Raw genomic sequence first — 14,896 nt, forward strand, 5'->3', positions numbered from 1 at the left:
AAGCCTGCTTGCCCCCTGCGTGGACTAAGCAACGCAGTTTCTGTTTTATTTTCCCTGTCACTTGTGTTTGTCTTTTCTGCTATTTGAGCTGTGATAAAAAAAAATCCACCAAACAATATACAAAGTCAGTAAGTACTAAACAAGATAAATGCACAGGTGATGAGTGGATATTTACTAAACCAAAACAAAACCTGAAATCCAGTGATTCGATTGTAATTACATGCAGGGCCTGATTTTTTCTATGAAGAGGAGGGGGTGATGCAGTTTTCCATGTAGTGTTGTTTTCACAATGACAATCCTTGTTTTCTGGATTGACATTACAGATGGACGAGATACAACGACTGGTTTCCATAATATATAAAGAATGGAAATTATCAATATATTTACCTTACATACAAACATTAGTATTCTACATATCAATGACTAAGTTTTGCATATTAAAAATTATCTCGTTGGAGCAAAATAAACAAGTTTCAACAGCACATAAGCCTTCATAGAAAAGAGATCAGCGCCATAAAGGGCCTAAAATAAATACAGGTATAAAGTAAATAGTATTTTTCATTCATACTTATTAATAAAGGAAATGCTACAATAAAGGTGACAATGTGAATGAGTATCGTGCGACTTATTTTTTCTTTCTTTTTGTTGCTGCTAAATGTTATTAAACTTCTTTTCATTGCACTGTTGTTACAATGCACAATTATTTTTCTTCACAAATATTGCACTACATTTTTACTTAGGCATAACCTTGTCAATATTTTTCCCATTCATCCTGACATTCTTTTCGGAATTTTCTCTCTTTAAAGTCGTGATTACATGTTTACCCTGGAGTGCCATGTCTAATCTCGTAATATACAATATTTCACAATGTAGATATCAATGACAACAAAGACTATTCCATTCCATTTGATACATATTTTTGGCAGCTTCAAAATCAGTCTGACTTCTTTTCCTCCCATTATTCACTGTATCCCTCACAAGTCTCTTCCTCTCCCTTGATGCTGCAAGAATGCTTTACAGGTATGATGACTAAAGTGACTATTCGCCCTCAGACACGTACACCATGCACTGAGCAACAAACAGGGAACTCAAGCATGTGATAGAAAAGTTGCAGGAAGTGAACAAAGGGAGCCACTATGCAGGAAGCGTGCATCAATGAAGTGACATGGTGGCATATGTCTGGAATGCAAACCTAGTAAGCACATCAATGCATATTTATTTTGTACAATAGTTTTAGAATCATAAATTATAAACAGATTATCAAAAAGAAAAGGCTATGTATATTAACTCTGTTGTGTACTGAGACTTCTGTAACAGCAGCAGATGCTTGCGGGGCCACAAAGGACAGCCAATGGAATCGGCTGAATTTAAAGTACCAATTCCAAGTGACAATGCCAACACCAAACTGCCCATCAAGCCTAAAGAACCAGGCAGCACCAATATTTTAAAATCGAAAAACTCAATTATGTGCAAAAAAATGTCAAAAGCTATAGTCACAGGCTAAACAAAGGTTTAAACAAGTTCAAGAGACAAGACAGAGATCAATTTTCTCTGAACAGACTCAAGAGACAACAATGAGATCACTTCTTTGAACAACATCTGTGTGGAATATTACTTATCTTGCCCACTTCTCACCTCAGCACATCAAATTCACCATCATGTTGGACATATGGCCACATGAAACCCTCACCGTAATCCGCTCTCCTAGTAAACTGCCATTCAGTGTGTGTGTTTTAACTAAAATGAGGCCCTGGGCCACAAGAGAGCAGATCACAGAGGACTCATAATCCTATCTGACAGGAAATGGTTGGGATGCCAGGATACATCGACAACAGGCTTCGTTCCCCCACATGGCGTGTTTACTGTGGGGAGCAGAAGTTGTGTGCACACGACTCAATGTGCAATTAGCACAAATGCTCCAGTGGAAATTGAAACCCTGTGTGATTAATAGATCAGGATAATAAGTTTGCAGATAAAAACAGCACATCACTGAGAAAGCATTTTTTGTATGCATTAATGGTTTGGGAACACTTTTCTACGAATACGTGAACACGAGAAACAATTTGCCACAATTAATTGGAAAAGATATCTTAGTCAATAAAATGCAAAAGCCCTGTTAAATGTCTGCCTGTATCTGGGTCACATTTGAGGTCATCTCTATCCAAATGTATTTTTAAGCCCTTAATCACAAAACAGTATCAAAGGTGGATTATTTGCACCGAATTTGCTGGTCTCTGAAGTGGAATCCCTCACATTAACAATGATTTCACACTTTATTTGAAAGTATCACTTACAACACAAACTGGCTAATTGTTCTGAAACCTTTCAACTTCTATTCTTCGATATCCATGTCATTCACCCATTAGAATAAAGTACTTATTTCAACAAATATTTAAGGTGCATGCTACTTGTAAGAAGTTGCCTCTGATTATGCAGACATTTGACCTATGGCACACTTCTGTGTCAGACGTCACCATTTGATCCTCAAAAAGCTTTTGAACACAAATTACAACTGCAAACACAGAACCCAGAGGGGGTCAGTTTAACGATGTCGTGATTAGCCTACTAATGATGTCATTGTGAATCTACGTGTCACAAACATGTGGGCGCCAGAAATCCTAATGAGGCGTCATGCCATCGTTACAAAAAAGCAAGTTATATTTTTTACAAGATAGGTCACTCTGAGCCCAAACCTTTCCCGTTAGTGCATGTTGTTAAATGTCATATTGAAATATAATATTGTGAATGTGCTTGATTGCTGTTGAGATTGTCAAGATTGTTTTCTGTTATTAGTGTCAATAAATTTGTTCAAACCAAAAAAAATGTGAGCAAACACGTACACACAAATATCTTTATAATGTGTTTAATTGCTAAAAATGTGAGCAAACACATACACACAAATATCTTTATAATGTGTTTAATTGCTGTTAAAAGTGTCAATAAAATTGTTCAAACCAAAACACACAAATATCACTGTATGTCTGTTACATAGCAGAATGTTGCAATGTAGCACACCAGGAGAGTAATTCTAAACTAAAATGAATAAGTATATTCCCCCCAGGAAATTAAGCCAAACTTGGTTAAATCCAATCAACTATTGAGATTGCTACTTCTAATAAATAGTATTGTCACATAGCGGCAACTTTAACATTGTATTTTATATCGTTTGCAGCTACTGAATTAAAAAGGCTTTGTATTAAAAGAAATGACTCGAATCCTAAGTCACTCCATAAACCCTGTCAACAGAGAACTGCTTACAATATTTCAAAACCAAGGAGCGAGGCAATTCAGGACAGTAAAAAAGAAGACTTAACAATAAATTCCTGACTGCTCTAACTAAGTGACGCCTTAAGCTCTTCCAGGACTGCACAAGACACTCACGTGCTTTAATTTACCACAGGGACACCAAGAAGAGACACATAATTACTGGACTCATTAATTCAACATGTTGTAAACAACTTGGTTGTTGAACTGAGTACTTTATGCTTTGATTTTTGCAATCTGGAGATGGAATAAGAGCTTGCTCTGTCCACTCCACGCATCGGCCCGGTATTGCAGTACCTCCGGGAACGGTGCATTCGCAATGATCGCAGCAAGGCTTTAGGGCTAGGACCTTAGCTTGGCCTTTTGGCTGAGAGTAAGAGTCCCGGCTCCTTGGCTTTGTAGCGTATTATGAACTGACCGATAACGGATAATGGATAATGAATAACGAAGATAGAACAACAACCCTTAAAAACCCCAAACCCCAACTTGAAAATACAGGAAAGCTGAAATCAGGTGGAAGAATAACCATATACTTTATGTCTTGTGTACAATTGTCCATTTGTACCGGGTAATTGTTTTCCTGTTTTGGATTCAACCAGTAAAGCAAATTATTATTTGTACCTCCTAAAACTTTATGCATGGAGGAGGAAAATAATATTGGGGATGGATGTAGTTTCGTGAACAAAAAGTAAACATGAAAGTAAAGGCCAATAGTTATTCTGTCACAAAGAAAACTATTTCTGAAGTTGGTGTTTCCTAAAATGTAAGGTGGAAAATAACATTTTATTCACCTGTAAGGCACAATTCATCATCCGAATGATGTAGTCAAACTGTTGGTGGTCCAATATGGCACGATTTTGCTGGACGTGAAGACTTAGCTCCTCAGTCAGACACTGGCGAGCTGCCTTCCCCTTGAGTGCCCGCAGTGCAGCAGGAAGAGTCTGTTCAAAGGATGAGGGGTAGACATGGTTCAAGAGAACATCAAAAAGTACACAAATAAGATGTAATGGACCTTAGCAGATACAGAAAAAAAAAACATAAGTAAAAAAATTCAATGTAATGATTCATTCATCTCTTCAAAACATCCGTAGTCCATGTATATATATATATATATATATATATATATATTGGTGACTAGCAATAGATTTCCAATATTTTATTTGGATGAGTGTGATGAAACATTAAAAAGTCAGTGATTGCGAAAACAGTATAAACAGTTCCTGAAGCAGAGGCCCATGTTTATTCTGACCATATGTCAAAGCAGTTTTTATAGGCTCAATGACGATTCATAGGATGAATAGTATACCCTTATATAAGCAGCAAGATGCATTCTTCAATTATAAAACATATTTCTGCTATACATAAAAAAGTCTTGTTTGACTGGCAGATCGTGTGGCTCATATTTTATTCTTTCAAACTAAATAACTGAACAAGATAAAATTGCTGTTTTTCTGGTAAAATAAAAATAATCAGGAAAAAATTATACATCTGTCTTATAAAACTTTATTCATGAGATTTTTGTAGTGAAATAAGAAAAAACAATATTTGCAATAGACAAAATTATCAGTCAGGTGGAAAGATGATATATATATATATATATATACATATATCATCAGTGGGACAGAAAATATATTTTTGCCTCGCTCCCCCTCAAAAAGTTTAAATTTTTTTAGTCCAATAACCACTACACAGCCGCCAAAGGAAAATGTAAAAAAAAAAAAACCTCAAAGACTTCAACGTTAAAACCTCCAACACTGATATAATCGGTTCCTCAAGGATGTAGGAAAGAACACTAACTTCCTCACTAAAAAGGTACATAAAATCCTAGAGTAAACCTTAAAAATGTGGTACCATTACAACGAGTGGTACAAGCACTTCCTCTCGTATGAGAGACGTTTAATCTTGAATTTTCAATTACAAATAATATTGTAAGATAGTTTCTACATGTTTGGTGCAATCTGAAATTTATTGCAAAAAGGCCTTTAGCCAAAATATTTTCTAGTTTTTTGTATTTAAGTTAAGTAATTATGTATTCAAATAATTTAGAAAGACCTTTTTCTTATTTTTGACCAAGACAGTATTTTTATTTTGGTCTTGATGATGGTAAAGAGACGCCTTGCTACTTCTTGCTACAGTTATCACTGGTTCACTGATTAACTGGGTTTCACTACCCCCTTCATTCCCTCTCTCATTGTCTCATTGTAAGCGTAAAAATTACCAAGATAACTAATAAATGCAAATATATAAAGATGTGTTTAACCTTTTCAGTCTCAAGGGTTTTGCTGTCAAAGATGAACGCTATGCAGCTCCTCACTACTTCTAGCCTGCGAGCGCTGTTAAATACAGAGCCAGTCTTTCCTATAATAGAAACTGAAAAACAGATATAAGAGATCATTCCAAATACCATTATAGAGAAGGGGTTGCGACATCATGATAGTCATAGGTGGTCTTACCGACAGGAGGACCGGCAGGCACAACACACTTCTTTTGGGGTCGTGCTAGCAGCAGGACATTGGTGTGTTTGGACACTCCCTCCTGCAGAAGCTTTTCCACTTGATCATCACACAACAGGGGAAAGGGTACCTGGTGCACCCGTAGGTGTGAGCCCTCTGATGGTCTGGGAACTTTTTGGAAAGCCATGTGTGGGTTTGGAGTCTCCTAGTGTCAACACATATAGACAGAAGACCCAAGTGTTAAGATTGAGTGACAATTGTATTAAAACCAAGTAGAGTAATTCCTTTAGATACAAGTGCAGTTAAAAACGTATTTTTTTTAAATGATAAGAGTATGCTTGTGGCTTCAAACACCGATATCTCTAATTAACTATCAAGAATCAAAGTTAGCGTTTTATTGACATTAACCGACTAAATTGTGAAAGCTGGGTACCCATTTTAAATATCAAAAGGGGTTGGAAACATTTGTGTTTGCTAGCAAAATACTTCATTGTGATTGCTCCAAAAGTCCCCCCTCCCTCCCCAAAAGACATTAAGTAAAATCCTTACATTTCTGTATAATTGTTCAGACAGGTCCCTGATGCGCCTTTGCAGCTTTGAAGGGTTGAGATCTTCTTCCCTAAAAGTTTCAATATCTAAGGCCACCAACTATAAACACAAAGAAAACAGAGCTATATAAGCTGAGAGATCCTTTAAACAGGTCCATAACAGTATGTAGTTACAAGAATGACTCGTCTAGTAAAAGTCATTAAAAAAACAACAACAAAAAAAAAACACTGCATGAGGAGGGCCTTACCTCATCAAAAAGATCACAAGCTCGGTAAGGCGGGCCACGTTCAGACACAAATCCAGCGAAGGCCATGCCATCCAAGACTTTGGCGAGGAAATCGTTCTCAATGAGGCCCCGCTGGCCTAGAAAGGCGGTCTGGACAATGTCAGAGTGAAACAGTTAACTACCACTAATTATGCTGCACAGATACATACTTAATACTGCTAACAAGGGTTGATAACAATGCACTAAACATTGTTAACAAGTAAATATATATAAAGCATATTTACCCTATAATCTTTTAGGCAAGTAGTGATCGAGTACAAATGATTATTTAATAAGAACATTACCTAAAAAGCCATTTAATTAAGGCACCATAACTTTTTTGTGGGCTCACTCAAACAATACCCAAATATTGAATTTCTGAAAATAAGCTGAGCATAATAGTAACAGAAATTGTGATGTACTTTAACATTAATGATCTGTTTTACCATAAAAAACAACTCTTGACATTCAACAAAAGAATAATATGCCTAATAATGTGTAGTGCATTTCATATGGCACACTTAAGAGGAATTTGTCACATTTCAGGAACACACATACTACTATCTGTTATATTTACTAGAAGGAAATGTGTTATTTCTGGGAACTGAGCGTTTACTAACAATATTGAATTAACTTGTGATTAGCAGAAGATTGAAACATTTTTATGGGAATTATTTACATGTTATCTTACCTTGTGAAAGTGAATAACAGGTTCGGAATGGATGCGGATGAGCTGCAGGCATGACCTGTAGCCCTGGAAGAGTTGTGCAAACAGCCTAAGAAAGACAGCCCTCACCTCCTTGTCCTGTTACACATTCACATACAGGGTATGAAGCAAAATTGCTGTGTTAACCAATTATTCGGCAGGATTAGATTAGTCATTTGATAGTGGATCACATATTGTGACACCCTTAGGGTAAGAGGCCTATCTTGCATAGATTAGTGACATTCTCATGGGGCATGTAGAAATATGTCAAATTATGGGTGACGGTGGACTTATATGTGACGGTGATGCTTTCTTACCAATAATTTGATGTTGGAGGGTGCAGTGCGAGGAGGAGGGAATGCATTGTCGGCAATCTCCAGATCAGGATGCAATACCTAGAAGAAGCACAGATTCCACATGATCATACAAAATATTTTTGAAGGGTTCAATTTTGACACAAGTGCGAGTAAAATGATTGAAGTTTTGTTGAAAGACATCAAGACATTTCAAAATTAATATTTAATCCACGTATCATTTAAATTTATAGTAGCTTTGTCATAAAAAGTGTGGTTGTTATGTTTTGTGTTTGTTTTAATTTTAAGGAAATAACTTTTTAACAAGCCACTGCTTAAGAATAGTGTTACAGCTAAGTAAAATCTTTTTTTCTGAGTGAGTCAGTCATAAGACCAATATAGACCTAAGTGCTAACAAGTGTTTTTTAAAATAGGGTTAGGCCATTTGTTTTCATTTAAATATTTTATTTGTGGATTGAATAGCTAATAAAGTTATATTGGCATGCAAGCACTTACCAGTGACAAGGTCGCCTGTGTTTGACTGAGCAGAGGTTCGGGAAGCAAAGACAACTGAATGCACTCCGGGATTTTTATAGTGCCTCCATCCAGGTCCGCAATAATGACATCCAACTGACGACACATTAAATAATGACATTAAACATACTTTTATTAAACATGGACTGAATACCACAATAACAAACATGTAGCATAGACAAACCGAAGCTATAAACTCTAGAGGGGCAAATTTCCTTTTTTGCTAACCATCGTAAGAGCTTTTGAATCTTTAAACTGCAATCTTTTATTTTTAAAACAACGTATATATTAGGAGATTTTACATTCTACTCACCAGATCTTGGATTTCACTCTGGAACATGGAGTGTACACCGATAATAAAGGGTGTCGGGGAGCTCAGCACTTCCAGTAGACGTGAAGGCAGGATAGGGATGTAAGGATAACTATAGACATAAAGTTGTATTGACTGTATTTTCACATTTTAAAAGCAAGACAAAATAAAATAAACTGACCGATAATTACGAGCCCCTTTTCAGCAGGGATATTTATTTAGTTGAAACCTTTGATAATACCTCTCCAATGAGTAAACCCAATGTGCAAAGATTTGCGATACCATTATCATTACAGGTCTTAAGCATTTATTTGTTTGGAAGTGACCAGCCAAAATGTGTCCATACATTAATGTTAAGAGCTGAATTATTAGACCATGTATTTGCAGGTATAGATTGATGCAGTCAGCCAATTTTAAAAAGGAAAAATGGGTAAATCACACAGCAAAGGCCATTTGATGATAAGAAACCAATTTAAATGTCACAAGAGAGTACTAATTGTGGAACCAACTAAATACAATAAACCTACTATACACAGATAGACTTGGACAACCCCAGATGTTCATGTTTCCATTTAACTTATCCAATGTTTCCAAAAGAACCAGCATTTCTTGAGACCAAAGGTGTTAAGTTCTTCAACAGACCACAAAACCTTACTCCGAGCAGTTGTACACTCGGAGCATGGTCTTCTGTAGCATACATCCCCATGTAGCTCACCAACATTATGGGTGTTATTTTTAAAATCTTTAGATGCAACAATTGTAGAGCTAAATCTAAAACTGAACCAGAAGAATCTCAACAAGCCCAATTTGAAAGCTATAGAGTACACAAAGAGCAACCCACCGTGACCCTCTACTTTCTGTGGGGATCATGTTGCAATGCAAATATAAAAAAGGCCAATTAGTGTTGTGCCGGACAGCAGTGTCAAAAAGTACCATGCTGTTCAAGTCCAGTGTCACAAGTGTCACACAGTGGCATACACTTACCTGTATTTGAGAGGAAACACGAGCGCTTCCAAAGCTCGACACGCCTCTCCTAGCCTTTGGTAGCTTGTAGAGTGGAACAAAACTTTGTGCTCGGTCAGAATTGCACAAAAAAGGCTTAAAACGTTTTGTATACCTGGAACAGAGAGACAAAGCACAATTTGTGAGGAGTCTGGAGGAAGAAATGTTGAAGGGGACATATCTAATGTACTCAGCTGCTTGCATGGATGTACATATTTAGGTACCGAGAAAATAATAACAAATGGCCTCAGAGGTAAAAATAAATAAATAAATAAATAAAAATAAATTTACAAAAATCAACTAATTACATGCAATTCCCTCCTGATGCGAAGAAGACCAGCTGCTTGGGTTATCTGTGTAGAACGCTGGTTTTGTTGAACGATGACTTAAAGATATGGGCCTTCAATTATTTTGATAAACCCCAACTTTTGAAGAAATGGTCCATCCATCCATTTTTTGACCCGTTTATCCTCACTGGGGTCACAGGGGTGCTGGAGCCCATCCCAGCAGTCTTTGGGCACACAGAGTAAGACAACTATTTACACGCTTACTACACCTAGCGACAATTTGGACCCAATAAACCTGCCATGCATGTTTTTGGAATGTGGAAGGAAACAGTAGTGATCGGAAAAAACCCATGCAGGCATGGGGGAAATATACAAACTCAGGGAGGCCTGTAGTGTAATAGATGCCAGGACTTCTGAACTTTGGGGCGGATGAGGTAACCACTCATCTGCCATGCTGCCCAAGAAATTGTCAGAGATCAAACAAGGTAACTATGCATGAAAGGACTTTTTTTTTTTAATTACTTTGCCCTCTAGACAGCTGATTGATAAATGTATAGAATTTTGGTCAAACAAGAGAAACAAGTCTCACACAAACAATTATAAATAACATTTCAAACACCCGCATAGCAATCAGGAAAAAATAATGATTACATTTCCTGCTATTGTTTCCTTTCAAATATCCGACAGATTAATTAATCATACACTGGAATAACAAGAGACAGTTGCGACCACATTAGGAAACCGAAATGAGGTTGAGCTCCGATGAACAAGAAAATGAAAACAATCTTAATAAGTACACCGAACAAAATTAAGAAAATAAAGTCAGATGCAAGTGCGTACTCATCGTTTGAAAACAATGACACACTTCCGAGACATAAATAAAAAGAGACAGCAGCAGCAACTGATAACAGTGAGGACAAAGGCAACAAACAAACAGCATCACTGTTGATTACCAGTTTTATCTCACTCAGGGGTTGTACTTCCTCCACATTGTGACACGTTTACACACATTCCTCTCCTCTGACTTCAGCGACCTGTGCACATTAAAAGCTATGGGGAGCCGCTAGTCCGTACATCTTTTCTGCGATCCATATTTGGGCACGAGGGTGGACAAATTAGCGGCTATGCTAAGTTTGTTCTTTTTGCGGATCATATGCTACTGAATTATTGACAGCACCAAAGAGGAATCTGAAAAAGGATTAACTCACACCATACTGTACATGCTTAGCAGATAAAAATCAAAAAATAAATAGTGTATCTGAGCAACCAATCAAAGAGGGATTAGGGATTCAGCCACAGTTATAAACCATCTGTTGCTACAACAGTGGGACTGGCAGCATACTGTACATGCAGTCTGATATTTTTTTTGCATGTCCAAAAGACTGACAGTGAATGTTGGAGGATGGAAAGAGAGCCTCTATTTGGGAAAAAGTAATTTCATTCCAATTCAGTTGGACGTTTATAAAAGGTTCATATTGAGTAGTGTAATATAATTACATTTTTACTTTTATAGAGGGAAGAAAATTTGCCTGAAGGAATTCGGGGCTTGATGCGACTGCGTATTTCTAATCTTGTACATACAGTAATATGGAAGGAGATGGAGACTGCTGTCACAACGGAGGCTCTAAATAGCTTTTATCGCCAGGTCATATTGTCCAAATTTTGCTGCCCCCGCGCCCCGTTTCTAGAAGGCTGCTAATTAAATCTGTCTGTTTACATGCTAACACTACGGAGCTCACCAACTAACAAAGACAATTCTGACATGGCCTGAGGACACATTCTCTTAGCAGCAGGACTGCTTTCAGACTGGCTGGGAGGTGTTTGAAAGTCGTGACCCACAGGCAATGCTGCAGTGGCTAATCGGGAAGAACAGGAGATTTTCACAAGGGCCCGCTAATGTCAAGTTTAAATTTTTGGGCTGGCTGGATTAGAAAAATAATTTCAATATGTATCTGTCACTCATCAAAACTTACTCGCATTCATTCTTTAATAAGCTAACAGATGAGGTGAGCTTTACCATCTGGAGGAATTCAACCCTCCCAAATTTGAAGTTGGTTTGGCCCACCACCAATCTTCTGTAGCAGTAAGTTGAACACATAACAGCGCGAATTATATGAAGCAGGTATGATGGAGGGCAGAAAGGAACTAGTAGGAACCAAAAAAGCTAGTAAAACAAGGAGAAACTCGTAAAAAGAAGGGCATTAATCATTCATTACACTCAATTTGCACATTTTGCCTGTCATCTGTGTGTCCCCGGAGGTGTGTTGTTCTACATGTTTGCAGAATTCAGCAGTTAACTCCTCTCACTCAAATAAGCTCGTAGTGATGTAAATTCCGTCTCTTTTTCAAGAAGCGTCTCTTTTGGCTTGGGCCACTAAAAAGAGCAGACTCTTTTGGCTCCCAAAAGCCTCTTGAGATTGTTTTTGTTGCTTTTATCCATGTATTAAACTTATTATGTAACATTAGGCAGAACATTACTTAAGGGGGAAAAATAAAGCTAAAAAATAATTCTGTCAGTTCTTTCCCAAAGCCAATGGGCTGGCGCTAAGCTATGCGCAGGGAGTGTTTAATTTACGATATTTACTTTTTTATGGGGGGGGAGCAAACATGACTTGTTTTTTACACCATCATCTGCATCAGCCGACTTATCAGGTTGACTGCCGCAGCATCATCTTCCTTAGTTCACTACTACTTCTGTTTTCTTGTCACTCTCGTGTACATTAAGAGCAAAAATGGCCCAAAATATGTACTATTTAGTGGTATAGCTACACACTATTTTTATCTTAATAAGCCACTTTACTCAAAGTATTAAAGTAGAATGAACTGGCTTTTTTATTTGCATTTTAGATCTTTCAGCAGTTTAACGCCATCTATTGCACTTTGTTGTACGACAAGATTATTTTAAAGCAATCAAATCCCTTTTTATGCTTAATAAAAATTTGAAAAAAATAACACCTAAAACCAGTAGATTGCATTATGTCAGCTATTTACATTGTACCTTTGTACACAAGTCAGTGAAAAATGCTTTATTTTTCATTTATTTATTTATTTTGGCGTTTCAGGTTTTTTTTTCAGCAGAAGGTTGAATATTTTGGGGTTTAGGCCCCAAATTAAAGTGCATTCCTAGAATTTATCAAATTTACGTATGTTAATTACCATCTCACCCACATTATTAATGATACTGTGCATTAAATACACTGAACAAAATACATAATTTAAAAGAATGGCACACACTCAACATATCTGTTGCATTTGGCCAAATGAATAAACTGCACATTGCGGAGTGACCTTTTATTATGGGCTGCCTACGGCATACTTGTGCAATAATCATGCAGGACAATGTGTCTTGATATGCCACGCCTGCAAAGTAGAGATAAATTACCCTGGCACATAGAAACGATCACAAAAACATGAATTGCAATAGGCCATATGTAAACGTGTCTTAAAAAAATAGTAGTAAAAACAATATAGTTTCACACCAAATAGCAAAAGCAATCTAAAAGTTTGATTGCTAGTGTCGTATGTAATTGGGAACTTGCACTAGAATCTGGTTTAGCAAGACCAGTTCATACATATCAGACATTTTAATTTTAAAAATCTATAATGCAAGAAGAAATCTGAACATTATGCAATTTGTCAGATGAATAAATAGTAAATGGTTCCTTTAATCAGTAATACTACAGTGGAAGTATTTAGATGTCATGTCTAGGAGGAAATGAAGTACAGTAAGCCTTTGTATCATTTGCATTTTGTGCCCTCCTCAGCAGTATTACAGATACATTTAGCAAACAATACTTTGCAGAATTTCAGGCGGATAGGTTTTCCAAAATTAGTTCAAGCTACTTATGCTACTTTGCTTTGCTTCTGTATCTTAATTTTTTTGGTGCTTTTAACGGTTTGCTTAGGTAAAGCACATTGATTTGACTTGAACTCGTACTAAATAATTATGCTCAACAGTCTCCCCCACCCTAATGCAGGTGGTAATGTATTATGGAAAGTCAACTCATTTGCTTTATAAGTACCGTAAATTCCGGACTATAGAGCGCACCTGATTATAAGCCGCACCCACCACTTTTTAGGTGATTTGCCACTTTTGTACTTGCACAAGCCACACCCATGTATAAGCCGCGTGCGCCCGCATTAAAACTCGTGATACAATCACAAGCTTAACTCAGACCAGGCTTTGAGTCCCACAGTTGTAACTACCTATATAGTACACAATTTTAGAAATCCAAGCCCCGTAATTAACGTATGATACAGACTTGTAAAGTCCAGGTCCCGTTGAAAGTAATCCAAGGAAACAAAATGTATATTTCCAAAGTTAAGGGTGGGAAAAATATATATCCACTATTGTCCGCTGCGACAACAGACAGATCTACCGGTAACTCAGCTTTACCCCAATTCCCATCAGCCCGCGTTTGCTCCGTCCCATATTTTTGATTCGTCCGTAGAACACATAACAGACTAAATCTCTAAAATAAATACATTACAAAAATATACAGTTGCAAATACATATTATACATGGTTACACATATTTACGAAGAAAGATGGTACACCGAGAGAGTTTTCAAAGCTTTAATAATAATAATATAACTTTCATACCAAACCGTGCCTTGGAAAGGTACCAACACGCTAGTTAGGATCACGCTCGCAATGTATCAAGCATGCCTGTCAAAAAAAAACAGCATCCCGTAATTGTGAGATTCACGGTAAATCGTCCTCAATTTCCCCCCTATAACTATCGCCATCCAGGGCGTCTTCCTTATTATCGGAACGTACCTAAACGTTACAGACAATGTATGCTTAAATTTACAGGTAGCAGTCTTTCTTGGCGCACATGTTCTACTGGTCTTAATCTTACCTTTTATACTCCAGCGCCCTGGTGGCGGTTAGAAAAATTCCATAAATTGGCCGCTTCTCTGAATAAGCCGCAGGGCTGAAACATTTGGGAAAAAAGTAGCGGCTTATAGTCCGGAATTTACGGTACATTTGTCATTTGGGACACTATTACAAGGCAATGCCACGTTGTTCTTGGTTTCACCATTTTCCCAACAAACACTTTTCATATAGTTTGTTTAAAAAGTAGATTGTGACTTTGTGGCGAAAGCAATACCAATTTAAACATAAATATATAATGTGATTCGGCCAGTACAATTAAAAATAGATACTCCTTTATTTTAAACCAAAAAAGTATATGGGTTTGTGAATACATCCAAACAGACAGGCTACCCCT

General features: G+C 37.1%; 1 protein-coding gene and 1 pseudogene across 5 annotated transcripts in view; one reads left to right on the plus strand and one right to left on the minus strand.

Annotated features, from left to right (window-relative positions):
- Positions 1–14,896, minus strand: part of sbf2 (SET binding factor 2) — a 105,015-nt gene that overhangs the window by 40,056 nt on the left and 50,063 nt on the right. For all 5 annotated transcript variants that reach the window (XR_015850313.1, XM_088334422.1, XM_088334421.1 and 2 more), the window contains exons 7-16: positions 9,359–9,491; positions 8,378–8,486; positions 8,047–8,160; positions 7,555–7,632; positions 7,223–7,336; positions 6,514–6,642; positions 6,267–6,365; positions 5,718–5,922; positions 5,525–5,634; positions 4,056–4,205 (exon numbers count right to left, since the gene is read on the minus strand). Coding sequence is in view for 4 of the 5 variants with exons in the window: in XM_088334422.1 (XP_088190548.1) it covers positions 4,056–4,205; positions 5,525–5,634; positions 5,718–5,922; positions 6,267–6,365; positions 6,514–6,642; positions 7,223–7,336; positions 7,555–7,632; positions 8,047–8,160; positions 8,378–8,486; positions 9,359–9,491 (1,241 nt within the window). In the remaining variant the exon portion in view is untranslated. The remainder of the gene's footprint in view (positions 1–4,055; positions 4,206–5,524; positions 5,635–5,717; positions 5,923–6,266; positions 6,366–6,513; positions 6,643–7,222; positions 7,337–7,554; positions 7,633–8,046; positions 8,161–8,377; positions 8,487–9,358; positions 9,492–14,896) is intronic.
- LOC148367468 (U2 spliceosomal RNA) lies at positions 3,452–3,583 on the plus strand (annotated as a pseudogene).

Source organism: Urocampus carinirostris, chromosome 4 (assembly GCF_059441175.1).
Source record: "Urocampus carinirostris isolate Australia breed hairy pipefish chromosome 4, RoL_Ucar_1.0, whole genome shotgun sequence".
NCBI classification, from domain to species: domain Eukaryota; kingdom Metazoa; phylum Chordata; class Actinopteri; order Syngnathiformes; family Syngnathidae; genus Urocampus; species Urocampus carinirostris.